General features: G+C 43.9%; 1 protein-coding gene across 1 annotated transcript in view; it reads right to left on the reverse strand.

Moving 5' to 3' along the window:
• The window catches only part of TMEM245 (transmembrane protein 245), a 141,303-nt gene that overhangs the window by 59,864 nt on the left and 59,602 nt on the right, over window positions 1–21,837 (reverse strand). The window contains 4 exon segments of the mRNA XM_032775312.2: window positions 13,056–13,154; window positions 14,014–14,104; window positions 18,513–18,595; window positions 20,346–20,450. Coding sequence (XP_032631203.2) covers window positions 13,056–13,154; window positions 14,014–14,104; window positions 18,513–18,595; window positions 20,346–20,450 — 378 coding nt within the window.

Below are 21,837 nucleotides of genomic sequence, written 5' to 3' on the forward strand. Positions count from 1 at the left end.
AGTTACACACGGGTCTCTTTCTTGAGTTGACACAGTTAATTTAGAGCCCTCAAAGATGTACGAGTAGTTTAATTTTTTTAATAATGTGCATTATTTAACTTTTATTAAACATCAGTTCGCCATCTTGTTGCCCTTCACCTAATTTGGTTAGGTCTCTGAAATTCCTGAGAGTCCTCTCTGGTCATGACTAATTAAATGTTGCTATCTCCCTGCTCACACACTATTCCAGATCACGAAGTGTAGTGATGCAGTAGCAACATTATAGTTAAGGTTGCATCACAATATCTGTTTAAAGGTCAAGTTTTCTAAATCCTCTGAAATGGACATGCTTAGTCAGATACCATGAAGCCATTGTCATCTGTTGATGACACCCTTTAACCCCTTCCAGCATAACAATATCCCTGCCCATTCTCTCAGTAGCAAATAACATGCTGATGCCCTGAATGACTTATCTTCCAGACAGAAGAGAAATAATGGGGGGAGGGTGTGGAATGGAGGTGAAAAGGGGGTTATGGAGACATGCACAGACTATGGCACGGAATGAGGGAGTAAAAGGACACACAGAACTCCTGACATAGGGGAGACTGGAGGAATGCGATACACACAGAACCCCTGCAATGGGGATATAGAAGTACTATTAATGAGGGAGAGGAAAGAGAGATTGAGAACACGAATAGAGGAACACACAGTATCCCTGCCACAGAGGGAGAATGGTGAACAAAGGTGAACAAAGGGAGAGGGTGAACAAAGAACAACTAGTAGAGGGATAAGAATAGGGTGCACACAGAGTCCTCAGCACTGGGGAGAATGAGGGATCCTGGTAAGGGAAAAGGGAAGAACAGAGGGCCACAGAAACCTGACGGGGAGATTGGGGGCACTGGCAAGGAGTCCCTGAAGCAGAGGAGGATGGCACACAGAAAGCTTGTGGGGTGCAACAGAAGAATGCAAGGAGCCCTGCTGCAAGCAATAAGCTCAGTCAACCTACATTACAAAATGGGTAGCCCCCGAGTAATATTGTGATCCCAGCTATTAGTACTCTGTAATTCATTCCAACCAATCTGCCAGGCATAAATGCAAGCCTTACTGTTCTTTAACAATCTCAATCATCCCTAGAGTCTCTTTAGAAATATATGTACATTTGTTACCCTCCAATCCTCTGGAGCACTAGCTGTTTTTAATGGAAGATTGCATATTTTTGTATACCATTTTATACTTAAGCTCCTTCAGAATACTTGAATGTATACCATGAGGGCCTGGTGACTTACTCCCCTTTGAATCAAGAATTTGTTCCTTTATCTCTTCTTATGGCACTTCAGTTACTAATATCTTATCTTTTTTACCAGATGAGCAGATACAGAACAAGTATCCCTAACATCCCCTGTATTGAAGAGTGATGCGAAGAAATCACTTAGGAGTAGAAGGACATTGATTAAAAAGAGGAGGTTACTCACCTTGTGTAGTAACTGACGTTCTTCGAGATGAGTGTCCCTGTGGGTGCTCCACTTCAGGTGTCGGTGCGCCCCTGCGCCTTTGATCGGAGATTTTTTGCAGCAGTACTCCTACCGGCCACGCATGCTTAGAACCTGTCACTCATTCTGAGACTGTTACTAGAGAGAATGCACGGCCGGTACCCTCAGTTCCTTCTCTACAATGGAGGCCACCCCAACTCCCAAGTAGAGGGGAGGAGGGTGGGTAGTGGAGCACCCACAGAGACACTCATCTCGAAGAACGTCAGTTACTGCACAAGGTGAGTAACCTCCTCTTCTTCTTCGAGAGATGTCCCTGTGGGTGCTCCACTTCAGTGACTTCAAAGCAGTGTATCTCAAGGAGGTAGGGGACTTCGGTCTGGCAGGAATGCCGTAGACAAACACTGCCCTGCCTACTGAGTGTCAGAGGAGGGGCCTTGAAGTAAGGAGCAGTAAGTGAGTTTATGATAGTATGGTGGTGGAGGACCAGATTGCTGCTCTACAGATGTCTGAAAAGGTACTTGCGTAGGAAGGCTAGAGAGTAGTATACAGATCTAGTGGACATCGTGTCTGAATCACTTCGGATGTGTACGTATCTTTTTTCATTAAACAGAGATGTATGCAGTCAGGAGAATGCTCTCTCCTTCCCCTTGAGTAGAGAGATAGGCATGCCCTTTGGAGCGGTCCGCAATAGAGACAAAGAGTCTAGGAGAGTTTCGGAAGGGTTTTGTTCTGTCCAGATAAAAAGATAAAGCCCTTCGAACGTCAAGTGTGTGCATCGCAGCTTCAAAGGAGTTTGAGTGCGGTTTCTGGAAGAAAGTTGGTAAATGGATCGGTTCATTGAGGTGAAAGGGAGCATGCACTTTCGGTAGGAATTTAGGGTGTAAACGTAGAGTAACTTTGTCTTTGAAGAAGAGGGTATATGGTGGATATGCCATAAAAGAGCTGCTTATTTCGCCGCCCGTCTGGTGGAGGTAATGGCTACCAAAAAGCCTGTTTTCATTGAGAGGTGCAAAAAGGAGCAGGTGGCTAGGGCTCAAAGGGTGGCATGTAAAACAGGACAATACCAGGTGAAGATCCATGGCTGAACGTCTGGATACAGGTTTGGAGACCCTTCAGAAAATGTTTGGTGATGGGATGAGCGATAAAACCAAGGTATTGTCAACTGTACTGTGAAAGGTCGTGATGGCAGCTAAGTGGACCCTGATGGAGCTGGATGACAGGCCAGATTGCTTCATGTCCAATAAATAATCTAGTATACAGGGAAGAGGTGCAGAGGTCGGAGACAGCTGCTGGGTTGAGGCACCATTTTGTAAATTTTTTCCACTTTCGGAGGTAGGTGGTGCGGGTGGATTGCGTTCTGCTGTGCAGGAGTACCCTCTGTACTTGTTGGGAGAACCATGCAAGTACAAACTTTGAGGTGAAGCATGGAGAGATTGGGGTGAAGAATCCGGCCGTGCTGCTGTGATAGGAGGTTGGGGATGAGAGGAGGGAGATCGGAGGTTGAATCGACATTCTGGTGAGGAATGGGAACCACGGTTGTCTGGGCCATGATGGTGCGATCAGGGATTATCGTGGCACGATCCATTCGTATCTTCGTGAGGACCCTGTTGAGCAATGGTATGGGGGAAACGCATAAAGCAAGGGTCGGTGCCAGGGGATCATGAATGCATCCCCTAGGGAGTGTTTGCCGAGTCCTGCCCTGGAGCAGAAATTGAGGCATTTTGTATTGTCTGGGTCGCGAAGAGATCTATGGTTGGGTGACCCCAAGTGCGGAATATGTGGAGAATGATTTTGTCATCTATCTCCCATTCGTGCTCTGAGGGAAAGCGTCTGCTTAGCTCATCGGCAGTGGTGTTCAGGACGCGGGAATGTACGCAGCTGATATATGGATGTGATTCGCAAGGCACCAATTCCAGAGTTTCATGGCCTCTGAACCAAGGGAGTGGGAACGAGCCCCCCCTTGTCTGTTGACGTAGAACATGCAGGCAATGTTGTCTGTCATTATGCGTACATGTTGATTCCTGATTAGTGGAGGAAACGACGGCAAGCATTCCGGATAGCTCGAAGTTCTAGAATGTTTATGTGTAGGGAGGTCTGGAAGGAGACCATAGGCCGTGGACTGTATGGTGGGAGATATGGGGCCCCCATCCGGTGAGGATGCATCGTTGTCATCATCACCGTGGGTGGAGTCTGGAGAAAGGGGACTCCAGAACAGAGGTTGTCGGGGGCTGTCCACCATATGAAAGAGTCCTTGACCCGGTAAAGGATGGTCAATGGTTTGTGTAGTGAGTGGATGTTTGGTTGTAAACAGTGGCCAACCAGGCTTGGAAGCACCTCATGTGGAGGCGTGCATTCTGGACCACGAAAGTGTACGAGGCCATGTGCCCCAGTAGTTGGAGGCAGTCTCGGGCGGCGACCCGAGGACTGCTGCGAAGCCTCGTAGCCAGGATTTTATAGTATGGAAACGGTTGGGTGGAAGGATGCCCGTCCGGTTGTGGAGTCGAGGTGTGCACCTATGAAGTCCAGGCGTTGGGTATGACTTAATGTGGATTTGTTCTCGTTTTATTTGCAGGCCCAGGGATTGGAAGCACTCGATTGTGATCTTTGTGAAGCAGAGAGCTTCGGCGTGTGAGGAGGCCTTGAGAAGGCAGTCGTCCAGGTAAGGAAATATTATAACCCTTGTTTTCTGAGGTAGGCCGTGACTACAGCTAGGAGTTTGGAGAAAACGTGGGGGGCAGTGGACAGGCCAAATGGCAGAACTCTGTATTGGTAATGGCGTCGAGCCAAGGATAAACGGAGAAAACGTCTGTGGGCTGGGTGGATAGTGACGTGAAAATAGGCGTCTTGTAGGTCGAGGGCTGAAAACCAATCGCCCTGTTCCAGTGCTGGAATTATGGTGGTGAGAGTAACCATCTTGAACTTTTGTTTCTTGATGAAATTGTTGAGTCTCCTGAGGTCGAGGATCGGTCACCATCCTCCCGTTTTTTTCTGTGTCAAGAAATATGGGGAGTAGAACCCCTTCCCTTGTGGCATTCGGAGGTACAAGATCTATAGCACCCAGATGAAGAAGGTGTTCAATACTTCTTGCAGGAGGTGTGGCTCGTGAGATGTGTCCCTGAAGAGGGACGGGGAGGGAGGTAAGGAGAGGAAGGGATGGAATACCCCGTTGTAATGACCTCTAGGACCCACTTGTCGGTGGTAATATTCTGGCCATTGGTGTAAGAATGGCTGTAGACGGTGTCCAAAGATAGTTGTAGGCAGTACCTGCACTGAAACAGGGGCGACGTTCATGAGACCCTGGGACCAAAGTTTCAAATTTGCTTATTTTTTGAGGAGGTTGGGCATCCCAGGAAGAAGTGGTGCGACGCCCGCTGGTATCTGGACTCTTGGGCGTTGTTGTTGATGATCCTGAGCTCTCGGGAAATGCTGAGTATATGAGGGGTAGCGCGGACGGTGGTAAGGTTGGTATCTGTACTGTCTCCTTCTGCTTGTAGGGGTCTGGGATACCTAAGGATCTCAGTGTTGCTCGTGGAAGTCCTTCATGGAGTGCAGCACTCATTAGTGGTGGCAGCAAAGAGTTTATCACCATCAAAAGGGAGATCCTCTATGGTGCTCTGAACCTCGCGAGGAAAGAGAGAGAGGAAAGCCAGGAACCTCGTTGCATACGACCGTGCTTGCGGTAGTGCATGGGACCTTGCTGCAGCATTGGCTGAATCCAGAGCCGCTTGCAGAGCCGTCCGGGATATGATCTGCCCCTTGGAACTAAAGCTGTAAACTGTTTGTTTCTTGTCAGCTGAATGTGTCATAAAAATCCATAAACTTATTATAGTTTCTATGGTCGTACTTTGCCAGAATTGCGGTGTAATTGGCAATTCGAAATTGCATTGTTGAAGAGGCATATACCTTACGACCCCAGCAGGGGTTTAAGCGTTTGCCATCTTTGCTGGTTTGGGATATGGCGGAAGTATTGCTGTTTGTTCCTCTGATTCGCTGCGTCCACTACCAAGAGTTTGGCGCAGGATGTGAAAAAAGGAATTCAGAGCCCTTGAGTAGGGAAATGAATGTATTCCGGTCTGCCTGGTTTGCAAGTCGGCTGGATTGTGGCTGGAGAGTCTGCCAGATGGATTTAGCAGTTTCCAGAAGGGCTGATGTTTAATGGGGGCAATGCTAGCCTGGATGACGAAGATGGTTGCAGAATGTCAGTTAGCTCATGTCGTTGGTCCGGTACCTCCTCCAAACTAATTCTGAGCTCATTGGCCACCTGTTTGAAGAGATCTTGGAATTTTGCAAAATCATCAGATGACAGGGGAGGGGAAGGAAGTAACGCCTCCTCATGTGTTGACTCGGTTGGGAAGTCAGGTAGTATTGGATCAGAAGCTGGAGTTAATTGATCATGAGGGTGGGAGGGTGCCGCCAAGTGCGTCATAGGATTTGGACGTGTGCGACTAGAGCGAGTAGAGGAGTGGGCATGCTGCTGAGGGAAAGATGTCCACGGAGCCCAACACTGCCATGGTGAAGGAAAAGGCATAGGTGGTGGCATCCAGGGATTCACACACCAAGAGGTGGGATCTTGCGATTGGTGTGGGACAGTTTTCCTTTGTCCGCAGAGGACAGGGCTCTGGGAGTAGAATGCAGTCTGCAGTGGCACATCAGCCTGTGGTTCAGACTCCTCCTCACTCAAGGAAGGCCGTTCAGAACCTGAGTCATTCGATATAGGGAAGCCATCCCCAAGAAATGGTGACTGCAACATGGGTGACACTAGGAGGTCACTTGAATGGGTGTATTGCAAAGGTGGAGAAGTCATAGGCGAAGGCATGTAGAGCTCCTGTGAGGAAGCCTGGGCTGGTACCGGAGTTTTTTGTCTTGGCTCCGTGCCACGGAGCAGTAGCAAAGCCGGTGCCGCAGGCGGTGCCGTGCAATGAATAGCAGGCTGTGGTGCCGCTGCCGCCGGTGCCTGAATCGTCGGTGCCGCATTCAGTGCGGTGCCGACAGGTGCTACAATCGAGACAGGCAACTGGAAGCCTGTCGCCTCAGCACCAGAGGCTCGCGCTGCCGCCGACAGCAACGGCGGGTTGAGCGCGGTACCGGAGGAGCCCGGCTCGTCAAATGTACTGAGGCGGGGAAACGCTGGTAATGAAACTGACGAGCTGATCGGAGAGGGCTTACCAGTGAAGCTTCCTGTTGCTTGTAAGTGCTCTCTTTTGGCTGACTTCTTTAGTTTTTTTGAAGGGTTAGAGCTGGGTCTGGAGGAAGAGTCTGTGCCAGGGTCTGAAGTAGATTGCAGGGATTTTTGAAGTAAAATAAGCTTTAACTTTAACTCCCTGTCCTTCCTAGCCCTGGAGCTTAACTTAGTGCAGTGAGGGCATTTTTGAGGAATATGGGTCTCCCCCAAGCATTTTATACACTTGGAGTGCCCATCCGAAAGAGGGATAGCGTCCTTACAAGAAGAGCAGCGGCGTGGCTTTAAACCTGTGGAGCCAGCTATTTGAAGCGCTGACAGAACGAAGAATTTTTTTTTTTTTTTTTTTTTTTTTTTTTTTAACTAGTAGAAAAAGGTAGGCTCACTATACTAATCAGAGTACATGAAAACTTAGCTACTCAGGAATATACGATAAGAAAGAAAATACTGAAGGAGTCGTGGGAGTCTGCTGAGCTCCATCTCAAGCCGGGGGCGGTAGAGAAGGAACTGAGGGTACCGGCCACGCATGCTCTCTAGTAACACTCTCAGAATGAGTGACAGGTTCTAAGCACGCGTGGCCGGTAGGAGTACTGCTGCAAAAAATCTCCGATCGAAGGCGCAGGGGCGCACCGACACCTGAAGTGGAGCACCCACAGGGACATCTCTCGAAGAAGAACTAACTGCTCCCTTTAACCTCTGGTGATCCAGTCAACCCACTGATTCTCCCACAGGCTTTCTATTTCTGATCTGATTAAAGAATATCTTGTTTAATTTTTACTCCTTTAGCTCTTGGGTATTCAAAATCCACTTTGGCCCTTACTGCCCTCTCACATATTACTTGCTGTAATTTATGCCCCTGTGTATTGGCTTCACTGGATTACTGTTTGGCTCAAATCATCTCTTGAATATTGCTTTTACCCATATCGGTTTATTTCTTGCCTTCCTGGTTCCCTTTCTAAGTAAGCAGTATGCATATCTTCTGAATGTCACTCACTGATTTTTTTTTTTAAAGTAGCATTATGATGCCGAGCCAGTGAGGGTTAAGCAACCAGCAGGCTGGTTGACCTGAAAGCAACCCTTAAGGACATACACCTCTACATCAATATAACGTGACCCGATATAACACGAATTCGGATACAACGCGGTAAAGCAGTGCTCCAGTGGGGTCGGGGTGGGGAGCGCTGTGCACTCCGGTGGATCAAAGCAAGTTCGCTATAACACGATAAGATTTTTTGGCTCCCGAGGACAGTGTTATATCGAGGTAGAGGTGTATCAGAAGAGTATTGAAATGGTAAACGGGGCCATTCCTTGTAGATAATTATCAAAGCCATGTTAAGTACTAGAATTCTGGACATGTAGGCCTGTATTGTTAGATAATTAAGAATAGATACTAATTAGATTTGTTTGTGTTTACCTACTGTGACACTGCACCTCAAAGTAGCACCCTGATACCCCCATATTCACCACTGTCACATAATTGATATGTTTTGTACAAAGTACGTCTTGTGAGGTATCATTTTGTAAGTCTTGATTTGTTGATCAATATCCTGTTGGATTGTATGTAAATTATGAGGTGTATATATGTTAGTGAAATATGTTGTGAGGTTGGGAACATCCACAACCAGCCTTTCAGTTACAACAAAGGAGTAGCCATCAATAGCCAGTCATTAATGGCTCAAACACACAACCCACTATCACAGAGGCGGAGGAGACAACGTACACAATAGAGACTGCTCAACCAATGTGGACTGCCTGACACCCCCTCCACCCATGTCACAGCAAGGATCTTTCTAGCAGTTGGAAGAAGGTATTAAAAAAGAGAGACATTGGTTTCATCATTTAGCTTCTCTTCCCCCTCTTCTCAACTTCTGGAAACACGTGTGAAAGACAAAGACTTTGAACTGGAGAAGTTTGGTCTCAGGCTGGAATTAAGTGCCAGCCTGTGTACTGAGGAACTGTAACCTGCTAGTACCATCTGTAAGAGTGAGAAACACTGTTTGATTCAACTCTTGCTTAGACTAAAAGTTTAGGATCTAGAACACGTTTACTTTTTATTTTCATAAGGTAACTTTCTGTGACCTTTATGCCTACCACTTATCACTTATAATTTCTCTAGTTAATCTGTTTTATATTTTACCTAAAACAGTGTGTTTGGGTTGAAGTGCTTGAGAAATCTCATCTTGGTTTACAAAGGCTAAGTGTGTCCATTCCACACTGAGGGAGTAGCAAACTACTTAATGAACTTGCACTGCCCAAGGGAGCCTTGAGCAGTGTAAGACGATACAGTTCTGGAGTATATGGCTGGAGCTGGGTGGAACTGGCTGAAGCCTCTTTATTGTTGGCTCATGAGTGGCTGGGACATCATTAATCTAACTCAGCTGGGTGTGTTACCTATTCTTCATCCAAGAAATGCCTGTGGTGATCATTTGCTACAAAGAGGCTTATCCACTGAATTTAAGCTATAATTTAAATAAAGTTTCGGACCTGATCCTTGCTATCTCAGATCTGCTTAAACTTTGACAGGAAAAGTCTAAGCCTGTAAGACTGAGGTCTCCAGGTCTATTCTGAATTAACCTTGCAATTTCTCATAGAAGAGTTTGAACGAACTCTGCACAGACTGCCTATTGGACTATAACGGGGGTGGACAAACTATGGCCCACGAGCCAAATCAGACCCATCAGACCTTTTAATCTGGCCCTCGAGCTCCTGCTGGGGAGCGGGGTCAGCAGCTTGCCTCACTCCGCATGTGCAGTGGGTCTGCGCAGCTCCTGGAAGCAGTGGCAAGTCCCCCCCATGGCTCCTACCTGTAGGAGCGGCCAGAGGATGCTGTATGTTGCCCCTGCCCCAAGCGATGGCTCTGCAGCTCCCATTGGCCGGGAATCATGGTCAATGAGAGCTGCAGGGATGGCACCTGTGGATGGGGCAGCATGTAGAGCGTCTGGCTGGCACCGCACTTTCACGTAGGAGCCGGAGGGGGAACATGCCCCTCCTTCTAGGAGCTGCTTGAGGTAGAAGCCGCCCGGAGCCTGCATCCCTGACCTCCTCCCATGCCCTAACTCCCTGCCCCAGCCTTGATCTCCCTCCTACCCTCCAAACCCCTCAGTCCCAGCCCACAGCACCCTCCTGCACCCCAAACCCAGGGGGGAGGGATAGCTCAGTAGTTTGAACACTGGCCTGCTAAACCCAGGGTTGTGACTTCAGTCCTTGAGGGGGCCATTTAGGTAACTGGGGTAAAGAAAAAAAAGAAAAAAAATTGTCTGGGGATTTGTCCTGTTTTGAGCAGGGGGTTGGACTAGATGACCTCCTGAGGTCCCTTCCAACCCTGACATTCTATGAAACCCCTCAGCCCCCCCACCCCAACTCCCTGCCCCAGCCTAGAGTCCTCTCCTGCGCACCCTAACCCCTCAGCCCCCCACCCCCTGCTCCTCAACCCCCTGTCCCAGCTTGGAACCCCTTCCCACAACCTGAACTCCCATTTGTGGCCAGATCCTGGAACCTGTACCCCCAGCCCAGAGCCTATAACCCCTCGCACACTCCAACCCTCTGCCTCAGCCCAGAGCCCCCTCCCACACTCTGACCCCCTCTGCTCCACCTGCAGACCCCTCCTGCACCCCAAACACCTTATCCCTTGCTCCACCCAAGAGCCCATACCTCCAGCTCAAACCCTCACCCCCTCCAACATCCCAAGCCCCCTGCCCCAGCCCAGAGCCCCCTCCCACACCCTGAACTGCTCATTTCTGGCCTCATCCCAGAGCCCTCACCCTCTCCCGCACTCCAACCCCCCAACATTGTGAGCATTCACGGCCCGCCATACCCAGATGTGGCCCTCAGGCCAAAATCTTAGCCCACCCCTGGACTATAACCTTTTAAATTAATTCCAGAAGTATTTTACATATCAGCAGCCTCACCAACTCTGCCATGAAACTGACCTAAGAACTTTATTAATATCTGTATGTATAATTATCTTTAACCATAGCATCTTTCTTTTCTTTTTTATTAATAAATCTTAGATTCAGTTAATAAGAATTGGCTGTACAGTGTTATGGGGTAAGATTTTAAAATATTGCACTGACGTGTGGGTATGTGGTCTGATCTCCTGGGATGGGTAACGAACTTTATACATCATATAAGTTGTAAGCCTGCTAACTGTGTGAGTCGCCCGAAAAAAAGAAAATAAATAAAATCCTGCAACTTGTTTGTCATCGAATACATGCGAGGTTACAGTCAAGCAGTGGGTGATCAACAGCCACTGGCTGCAGGAAGGTGGGGAGATCACCCTATACACCCTGCACCCCGGACGCAGACACAGCGGTCAGCGCTGCACCTACACTGACACAGCACAAGGCTGGACCTGCCCAAAACCCTGGACTGCGCCCTCTGCATCCAAAGTGTGTCAGTGTGGGGCAAGTAGCTCACAGCAAGATCCAGGGAAGTCCAGTGAGGGCTAAGTGTGCGTGGGAGATCTTAGTGGGATATCTGGGTAACAGGGCAGCTCATTGGGGGGGGGGGAGAATCTGGATGCACAGAGGCTCGTTGTGGGGGGGTCCAAGTGCAGGGGCAATAGGACTCAGCAGTGGAGTCTGGGTGCTGAGGGAATGAGGGTCTGCATGCAGCTACGTAGGGGGTCAGTGGCATGGGGGGTCTGGATGTGGAGGCTCAGGGTGGTGCAGGAGGTGGGGCATCAGAATGGGGTTTGAATGCAGGGGAGTTCAGTGGGGGGATGGTCTGGGTGTGGGGGTCCAGAGGCATGGGATCTGGCTGCAGGGGGACTCCAGATGCAGGGGTTGAGGTTCAGTGGGGTGGAGTTAGGGTATGAAGAGCTGGGGGGCTCTGGATGTACCATGTGAGGCTTGGCAGGGAGGTCCAGATGCACACTGGTTGGGTGGATGGGGGAGCAGCTTCCCATACAGTGACCCCTCCCCACACAGCCGAGGAGTGATGGGGGCAGGAAGCAGGGGAGGATGCTGAGCTTCCTGCAGCTGGGGGAGGTTTCTAGGGGTGGGTCTGACATAGCCCCAGCCACTCCTAGCAGGGAAAGAGGAAGTCCCATCCTCTCCTGCCTCCAGCCCAGCCGGGACTAGCAGCTGATCCTGGCTCAGGGTAGGAACCACTGGCTAGGTGTCCCCAGTCCTATGGTGATTTACCTCTCCACTGGCTGCTCTGGGTGCCTGAAATGATGTACCTGAGCTGCTAGGGAGTGGTGCGTGACTGCTCTTGCAGCTTCCCTTTGCTTCCCTGTCAGAAAGTCATTTTTTGGCAGGGAAGCAAAGAAATCTGCAGGGTACATGAATTCTGCGTACGTGTAGTGATGCAGAATTCCCCCAGGGGTATCTAATTATAGAATAAACCACCAGTTTTGTGGGGATCGCCTGCCCTATTCTTTGCAAATCTCCTCAACTGAGCCTTCTCAGAATAGCCCTTCCAGCAACCACAGTCACAAGCATCCATACCTGTCTCCACCTCTAAGGACTTCACTTCCTTTACTTTTGATTTTAGGACATTTTTGACAAGCCTTCTCATTTTACTGAAGTCTCCCCTCTCTCATGTTCAGAGTATCTTACTTGCTGGTACCCTAATTACACAGCCACATTACCTCTCACTACATCACCTTGTCAAGAAAAGTAGCCTTGATTTTCTTTTTCATTTTGATAGTTACTCTAAAATAATATTGTTACCAGAAATAGAGAGAGCTTCTTATTAAGTTACAAACATTTGAAGAGTGTTTGTTATAAATAAAAGGTTCTTCACACTGGAGTCTCATAGAACACAGATTGAACTTAATTTCATGTACAATCAATACTGTTTTCACTTAAAAAAATAAGGAAAGGAAAGAAAAATCCATTAGACGATGTTATGATTTTTTGTATGTTTAAATTGCATACATTTAAAAATTACACTAACTTAATAAAATTGATCTTAATTTTGTTCTCTCTCTAGAGCCTCCCATAATATGAATGCTAACACATACTTTGAATCTGAATTGTTTAAAGAAACAGTGAAAATACACTAAACTAAAATTGCATTTTCACACGTTCAAATGAATATTTAAATCTGAAGTTGCCCAAACATATATACAAATAGCTTTCATGTTACTTCCAAGGAATAAATATTCAGTGCAAAGGTCTGACATACTAAAACACACACACACTAAGCATACATCAAATAGCACGTATAAAAATGCATGTAACTACGTATATGCAAAGGGGCAGAAATATGGATGAACTGGAAACCTAATTCTAGAGTGACCTGACTTGTGCAATTGAAGTCTCAACTGACACTTCATTAATTTCTTTCACTAAAGATTACCAGCTTTTAAAAACCTCTCTCTTAGAAAGTATTATTTTAAAATTTAACAGGAATTAGTAAAAAATAAAAAGTGATACGTATAATAGGTATCAGTTACTCACCTTCACAAACCAAGAGTGATAAAGTCTGTCCCAGAGCTCTAGCACTTGCTTTTCAATCACAGCAGTGTTGTTCACTTTGTCTCCTAATATCTTATGGAGCTATAACATACAGAAATTGTGTTTATTATGTGAAGCAACTTGAAGCTAGCAGCTATGGCTGAACTCAAAGGCATAACATCTACACTAAATTTTCACTGAAAGCTTGGCTCAGGTCCAAAAAAATATCAAAAAAGTCAACAGTGTCTACAGGTATACAGTATACATTTCAGAAACTGTGGCTGACAGCACATAACATCTTACCTGAAACAAGCAATTTTGCCACATTAAATGGAAACAAAGATGAGACTCCTCCCCAGTGAAACACTAAGCACAATGATCTGTCAGATCCTTGCGTACAGTAAATACACCCAAAGACATTTGAGAGGTGTGCTAGGTGTCAAAATGCTTATGTGAGGACAATGCAAGATCCTGCCACCCTCCCAAGGAACACTGAACTCCCAGTCTACAATGTACTCTGTACTTTAGAGGCTGGAAGTTCAGAAGATCATAGGTTGGCCAAAAATGGTCATTTTCAGGACAATGCATTTCTACCATCTGAAAAATGCTTAACTAAGGGCAGTTTCTGAAACAAATTACATTTTCTACAGAGTCTTCACATGGATAGTCACAAGGGAGATGGATAGATACTTCTATTTTCAAGCACTTTAAAGCAAGCAGTTTCCAGCAGCCACGAAGAGCAAGACTATTAAAATCATTCCCAAATATAGGCTTTACTCTGCTAAACAGTAGACTGGAATGAATAAATCTTCAGCAAAACATGTAAAGGTAACTAAACAGCCCAAGAGATACCATTTGACAATACAAGAAGGAAAAAGTGTATAGATTTTGTTCCTTTTCCTGATTTTGGAAAGGAACAAAAAGCAAAACATTAAAACTAAAACAAATAAGGTGTTCTTACCTTGTGTGTAATCCATTCTCGGCCATACTGATACACGTTGTTAGCAGCCGAATTGAGAGCTTTTTGAATGACCTGAGCTTCAGGGAGCCAGCTGATATTTTTAAGGAAGGAAAGCATAAATAAAATTATCTCCAATACTTCTGAACCATTTCACTACAGTGCCTGAAACACTATAAGTAACAAAAAAGGTTTCCAACCAACTAACAGCACCTATAGTTTAAATATGTACCAACTAACACCTGTTAAAACTAGAATACTTCCTTTTTCAATGACAGGATGAAGACCTTTTTAACATACGAAGCATAACTTGGTGTAGGATACAGATTACTATATTTATGTTTCACTCTAAAACTTACTAAATTTACCTTTAGAGATCTTGTCCATCTGTATGTATGCTATAATATAATTGTTTAGCCACTTGTGGGGTTCTTAGCTGCTCCTTTGTTAGAAATATAATTTGGAAACCTTACCTTTCAAGTTCATAAGGTTGCAAACCTTCCAAATATGAACGGACTGTAAATACAGTGTGGTTTTCCTGAACTTACAGACAGCCTAGAAATACAGAGCAATGTAAATCACCCAATGCTCAAATCTTATTCCCAGTCAAGATGTGTGCTGGGGACTTTTTCCAGTACTGGGGAAGAATCTTCCCTTTCCCACTCTCAGGTCACTCTGAAGGAATGGAGCCACTCTATGGGCATCTATACAGAAATTGAACACCCGCAGCTAACCTCGGTCTGCTGTCAAATTGCTGTGCAGACATTGAGGCTCAGGCTGGAGTCCAGGCTTCAAAGCCCAAAGAATCTACACACAAGTTTTTGCCCTGCAAGCCCTAGTCAGCTGACCAGGGCCAGCCATGGCCATGCGGCGGGTCTTTTATTCCAGTGTAGACATACACCCTGTGGCCAGTAGTCAAGCCTCAGTGTACCAGGGATATGTATCTCCTAAATCAGCTTCGCAAATCTTGCAGAAGAGAACCACACAGTTCTGCATAGATGCTGGGAGGAGAAGTGTTTGGGCCAAAAAGAGGTGTGAATTGCCTCCATTCATCTCAATGAGCTATTAACTGTGATGTTTCTGTCAAGCAGAGTTTGACCCCTCAAAAATCCTATATATCTGAAGCTTCCAAGAAATTTTAACTGTCTCTCTCTTGCCCAATTTGAAATGTATGTACGCTTCAAGCTCTGAAAGCAAGTAGGGTAAATCTTTTGGTAAGAGCCTGCTGGATAATTTGACAAGGCTTCAATGTATCTCTATTAAACTTTGAAATCAAGTAAAATGTGATCTTTTACTCAAGAAAAAATCCTGATAAACAAGTACTCCAACTGAAACTCTGATATCTAGCAATTCTACTATTTTTTGAACATTTTTACTCCTTGAGTAATCTATTTGGTCACAACAACTGCCAGTTTTTATTAGTCTTATTTTTGTCACATTTCTATTAGGGATGTTGATTAATGGCAGTAACTCACACAATTAACTCAAAAATTAATACGCAGTTTTAATCACACTGTTAAACAGAATGCCAAATGAAATTTATTAAATACTTTGGATGTTTTCCAACATTTTCATATATATAAATTTAAATACAGCATACAATACAAAGAGTATATAATTTTTATTACAAATATTTGCACTGTAAAAATGATAAAAGAAAAATATTTTTCAATTCACCTCATACAAGTACTGCAGTGCAATCTTTGTAGTGAAAGTACAACTTAAAAATATTAGATTTTCTTGTTACATAACTGCACTTATAGGCTCTAAAGTTTTACATTGTTTTGTTTTTAAGTCCACTCAGTCCCACTTCTTGTTCAGCCAATCGCTAAGAGAAACAAGTTTGTTTACATTTGCAGGGAGATAATGCTGCCCTCTTCTTATTTACAATGTCACCAGAAAGTGAGAATAGGCGTTCACATGGCACTTTTGTAGCTGGCACTGCAAGATATTTACTTGCCAGATATACTAAACATTTGTATGCCCCTTCATGCTTTGGCCACCATTCCAGAGGAAATGCTTTCATGCATTTCATGCTGATGATGCTCGTTAAAAAAAATAATGCGTTAATTAAATTTTTACTCAACTCCTTGGGGGAGAATAGTATGTCCTGTACTCTGTTTTGCCTGCATTCTGCCATATATTTCATCTTATATGAGTCTCAGATGATGACCCAGAGCATGTTCCTTTTAAGAACACTTTCTCTGCAGATCTGACAAAACACAAAGAAGGTACCAATGTGAGATTTCTACAGATAGCTACAGCACTTGACCCAAGGTTTAAGAATGTAAAGTACCTTCCAAAAATCTGAGAGGGACAAGGTGTGGAGCATGCTTTCAGAAGTCTTAAAAGAGCAACACTCCGATGTGGTAACTATAGAACCTGAACTACCAAAAAAGAAAATCAACCTTCTGCTGGTGGCATCTAACTCAGATGATGAAAATGAACATGTGTCGGTCTGCACTGCTTTGGATTGTTATCGAGCAGAACCTGTCATCAGCATGGACGCATGTCCTCTGGAACGGGAGTTGAAGCATGAAAGGACATACAAATCTTCAGCATATCTGGCACGTAAATATCTTGCGACACTGGCTACAACAGCACCATGAGAACATCTGTTCTCACTTTCAGGTGACATTATCTCCTGCAAATGTAAACAACCTTGCTTGTCTGAGCGATTGGCTGAACAAGAAGTAGGACTGAGTGGACTTGCAGGCACTAAAATTTTACATTGTTTTATTTTTGAATGCAGGTTTTTTGTACATAATTCTACATTTTAAGTTCAATTGTCATGATAAAGAGATTGCACTACAGTACTTGTATTAGGTGAACTGAAAAATACTATTTCTTTTGTGTTTGTATAATGCAAACACTTGTAATAAAAAAATATAAAGTGAGCACTGTACACTTTGTATTCTGTGTTGTAATTGAAATCAATATATTTGAAAATGTAGACAACATCAAAAATATTTAAATAAATGGTATTCTATTATTTTTTAATCGTGTGATTAATCATGATTAATTTTTTTAACCGCATGAAAGCTCTAATTTCTACCTTCTCTACAAATGCAAGGGCTGAATCACACAATAGCTGCCAACAAGGGGCTTGTTTGTCTAAATGGGGTAATGTGCTATACCGGGGTGTGATTTCTAAATACAGCTACATGTTGAAAATTAATTGGTCTATGTAGACCCTGCTGGTACACTTTAACACACCACGTTAAATAGTACTACATTAAAGCACACTAGGGAACCTTTGGTGCATGACAGCAGGGTCTGCACCAGTGATACTTAGAGATCAGTGGTTCAGGAGCCAAATTAGCAATTAACATTACTGTGGCTCTTTTGAATATTGTGAATACATTAGTTTCATTTACTATAGTACTATATATTCATATTTAAACAGTATGATGGGGAAATTTAGTTTTATATACATTCTCACAGCAAAATGATTAAGTATTATTTCATCAACTATAACTGGTTAATAACATAGTAAAACAATTCTGATTGGTTAATAATTGAAATTACGATGTTTTAGTATTATGTGCTGCAAAGAGCCATGAGACACATTTAAAGAGACAATTTTCTGAATATCACTGGTCTACACAAATTGGAGATTAAGAAAAGTGTAACCAACATTCACTTGTTTAAATCAGCATAAAAAGCAAAGGTGAAAAATACCTCTGTAACTGTACCACCTGAAAACCACTCCTCAGATTGATCTTTTCTACCTCCGCTATTCACACAATCCACTGTGAGCACTCCCTTCGCACACTGATCAATTCCTTTCCCCTTAACTACCCCTTTTCATCTCTCTCTCTCTCCACTAATTTTCCTTTCATTTCCCTTCCAATTTGTTCTCATCACACATACTATTCCTTCCAATCTTCCCACTACCTCTCTCACACTTGCATACTTTTCATTTACATGTAGATACATGCTCCTTCCCCTTCCACTTATTCTCACTTGTAATTCCCCCCAAAAAGGAGTTTTCCAGACCAATTCCTTTCTTTGCTAATCCATGGCAAAAGAGTTTCCTCAATCTTACTATTCCCTCAAGAGAGTTTCCCAGCCAACACCTTATCCTTAAAGGGGCAAGCTCTGCCATCATTCCCTCAATCATGTAAAGGGGCTTTCCAGTTAATTTTCTGGTCCAGACTATGTGGCTACTGCCCCTTTGCCCTCCTACATTACAGTCTGGGGAGACAAGCTCCTTCAAAACAGCTACCAGGAAGGAAGTTACACAACTCTCTGCCATGACTGGTCCACAACTAAACCACTAGGCTCAGCTCCAGGAGAGATCACTACTCCAAGGGATGGCCTGGAACGCAGCTTAGCACCAGATTTGTGGGAAGGGAAGCAGCAGAATTCATGCATGTGCCTGAAATAGTCACCTTCATTTCTTACCACACAGGAGTCTTTTTTTAAAATATAAAAACTGTAGATAAGAGCACCTTGAAACTTGTTTATCTACTCTAGTCTCTTAATTTCAGCATTCTTACTTTGCCCACTCTGGGTGATTGGCTACAGTCTCATTGATCAAGCTGCTTGTGACTTGAATCAAGTGAACGCTCTCTTGATGTACCTGAGTTAAATATAGACAAAAGAAGGAATATGAAGGGTTATGTAATACAAACTAGCACCCACCCTAAATTAACAGAACAAGATATTTAAATCATAATTTTCAAGAGTATAAGCAAAGATGATCAAGTAAGTATTTAGTATGAACACAAAACAGCAAAAAATACATCTGGAGGAATTCTGTGCCAAAAAATAAGATATGCAGAATTTTGCAGAATTTGAATTTGTCAAAGTAACACAATATAATCACACTAGTTTCAATTATTTTGGTAATTTCAAAATACTTGTCAACAAGTATATCTAACAATAGACAACAAAAAAGATTCAGGAAATGTTTGACAAATAGTTTCCTTATTAGACATATGAATACAGAACGCATTTATCGCACCACTCAAAAGCAGTGCCAAGGCTAGGGGGGAGTCGGGTAATGGAGAAGCTGAGGGAGAGGAAAGTAATTGCTGGGAAGGATCATGGGAGTGAACCTGGAGGGCTGTTGGGTGCGGGTGGGAGTAGTATGAAACGGGGTTGGGGGGCGGGGAAGAAGGGAGGGATTGTTACAGAGTTAGGGAGCCTTCCCTGGCTGATCCCTAGACTCTCTCATTCAGTCAGGCACATCTTCCCCTATCCCCATGTGTCGCTGCACCCCCAATCAGCCAGCCCCTGTCCCTCATTTCCCTGCACCCTTACTCCTCCATCCCCATGTGGCCCTGCACCCCCATTCAGCCCTCGCACCAGTTTGTCCCCCAGGGACAGTAGCCCTTCTGAACCCCTCTGTGACCCCCCACAGCAGCAGTCCCATGCACCCCATACTGTCTGTCCCCCACACATCCCATGCCTCCTCACCTGGCCCCATGAGCAGGGCACTGTGAGGAACTCAGCCTCTTCTCCTCCCTCTCCCCTCTTTGTGGCTGGCTATTCCTGACTGAGAGCAGCTGCCCTCAATTCTGGCATCACAGCAGCTCCTGGTGGGCAAAGTGTGTAACTGCAGTGCCTCTCTGGCAGGCAGAATATTTTCTGCGGAGCAAAAAATTCTGCAGGGCACATGAATTCTGCCCATGTGCAGTGGCTCAGAATTCCCCAGGAGTTAAAAAAACAAGTTCACATTAAATGAGTGACCTCTATTGGGAAGAAAAAGTAGCTGCATAGTGAAAATCAGTTTGAGAAAATCTGATCTTGAGAATGTGGTGTCATGAGATCAAAACTGAGTTACATACAGGCATGTATACCTACACACCTCACAAATATTTATAAGATTGAGTTGCAGACATTCTTATAAAGAAATGTATGCTTTTCCCTTACTTCCACAGATTTATGCTGAAAATGAGCTTCAGTGCATTTGAATATCATTCTTCTGATAAAACAACTGGTAAATATAGTTTCACAATATTAATATTCTACTGCAATAATTTACACCAGAGTAACACTGATGCTAAGGAATCTGAGGTGTTCTCCTTTACTCACTGAAACCGAGCAGCTATAATAGGTTGCAAAATAATTATCGTACTAGTACTGTAAAATCATCATACGTCTCACAATTCTCCTACTTCACAGTTTACTAGGGTAACACACTTTGCATATACACATTTTTTCTTCATCTATACATAGTATTAACAGGATAGATTGAAGAGTATTTGATTACTAAATATTTTTCAAAAGCATTTCTACTCTATAGTGGAGCACAGACATGAGTAACATTTTCATTTAAAAAAGGGATTAAAAGAACAACTTTGATTACAATTCTTGGTGCACTGTACCTTTGCCGTAAGGAGCAGGGCTAGCAGAAGGGTTCCTATCACTAGCAAAAATATTATGAAAATGCTAATTATTTTATCAAGCATTTTCTCCAACCACACGATCATCTGTGCAGAAAAAAGAAAAACAAATCATGACATAAAAAAAAAAAATCAGTTTTTTATTCAAGTGATACTGGCCCAGTCTAACAATTCTGGATTTCAACAGGAGTTTTCTTTACAAAAAGACTGCAAAATCAGACCCTAAGCAAGTACTATTTACGCCCAAGCTTAGATACGAGCAATTAACAAGCAATGTTTAACATGACAATTAAGGAAAATGTTACAATGCAAGTGATTTTGCAAATTAAATTTAAACATTACTGTGAATTACATAGCAAGCTCTCAGCAAAGCAATCAATAATTTAACATTAATTTTGTTATCAGACCCAGAGAAGCTAGCACTCATTTTAATTCTGAATGTACATTCTGGATTAATTTCTTGTCTTCAAGCAACAGAGAAACCTATGGTTACTATCATCTGCACAAAATTTGGGAAGTTACCAGAGTGGATTATACAACCATGATTTGCAAACTTGGATGGCTGAAGTTAATCACCTAAATCTCTAATGAGATATCTAGATATTTTTAACGCTGCTAAGCAGACCTCAAGCCTTACCTGAACTCTGTGCAGATGGCCTGAACACCACAACTAACCAGTAATCACACCAGTTCAGGTTCATGAAGTTTTGTTGGTGTCATTCAGGAGGGAAAAATGTTAACTACATGGCTATGTGGAGAGCACTCTAGAAAAGAGTAAACTGCACTTAATCTAATATTAAAGGGGCCTGATTAAATAAAGATATCTCAACCTTATTTTGGGCAAATCTATCTTTTCCAGCTTTTGTAGCTAAAAAGTCAGAAAAAGCACTCGAGTTAAAAAAAAACTAGCAGGGGAATCTAGCTGTGCTGTAAAATTTTACTTTAAAACAGAACTGAATTCAAAGGCAATATGCAGAAGGGTCAATATTTTCAAATGAGAAATGGCTATATGTTCAGTGGATGTGCTGATAATTTTAGTTACTGTTCTTTTCTTCGGTGTCATGTAATGTCAAAAGTTAAAGTAATAGGAGCTCTTTCTCTATTACTGATACCTATCCCTGCATATGAACTTGTTTTATTGATCCATTACTGAATGTTATGTTTTTAGATCTCTAATTATATCTGGAACATCACCGGGGCATCTGAACACCTAATATACACGAATGATTTTATCCTCAGGTTCTGCTACAATTGATATCTTGTTTAACACACAGACACAAGGCAGATAGTTGGCATTTCAAAGCAACCATTCAGAATACAGTGTGACCTCACTTTAGAGAAGTAACTGTTGAGTTCTGCAAGTTCCTGCATTAAACACCTTTACCCCGATATAACGCTGTCCTCGGGAACCAAAAAAATCTTACCGCGTTATAAGTGAAACTGTGTTATATCTAACTTGCTTTGATCCACAGGA

This window comes from Chelonoidis abingdonii, chromosome 2 (assembly GCF_003597395.2).
Source record: "Chelonoidis abingdonii isolate Lonesome George chromosome 2, CheloAbing_2.0, whole genome shotgun sequence".
Classification (NCBI taxonomy): Eukaryota; Metazoa; Chordata; order Testudines; family Testudinidae; genus Chelonoidis; species Chelonoidis abingdonii.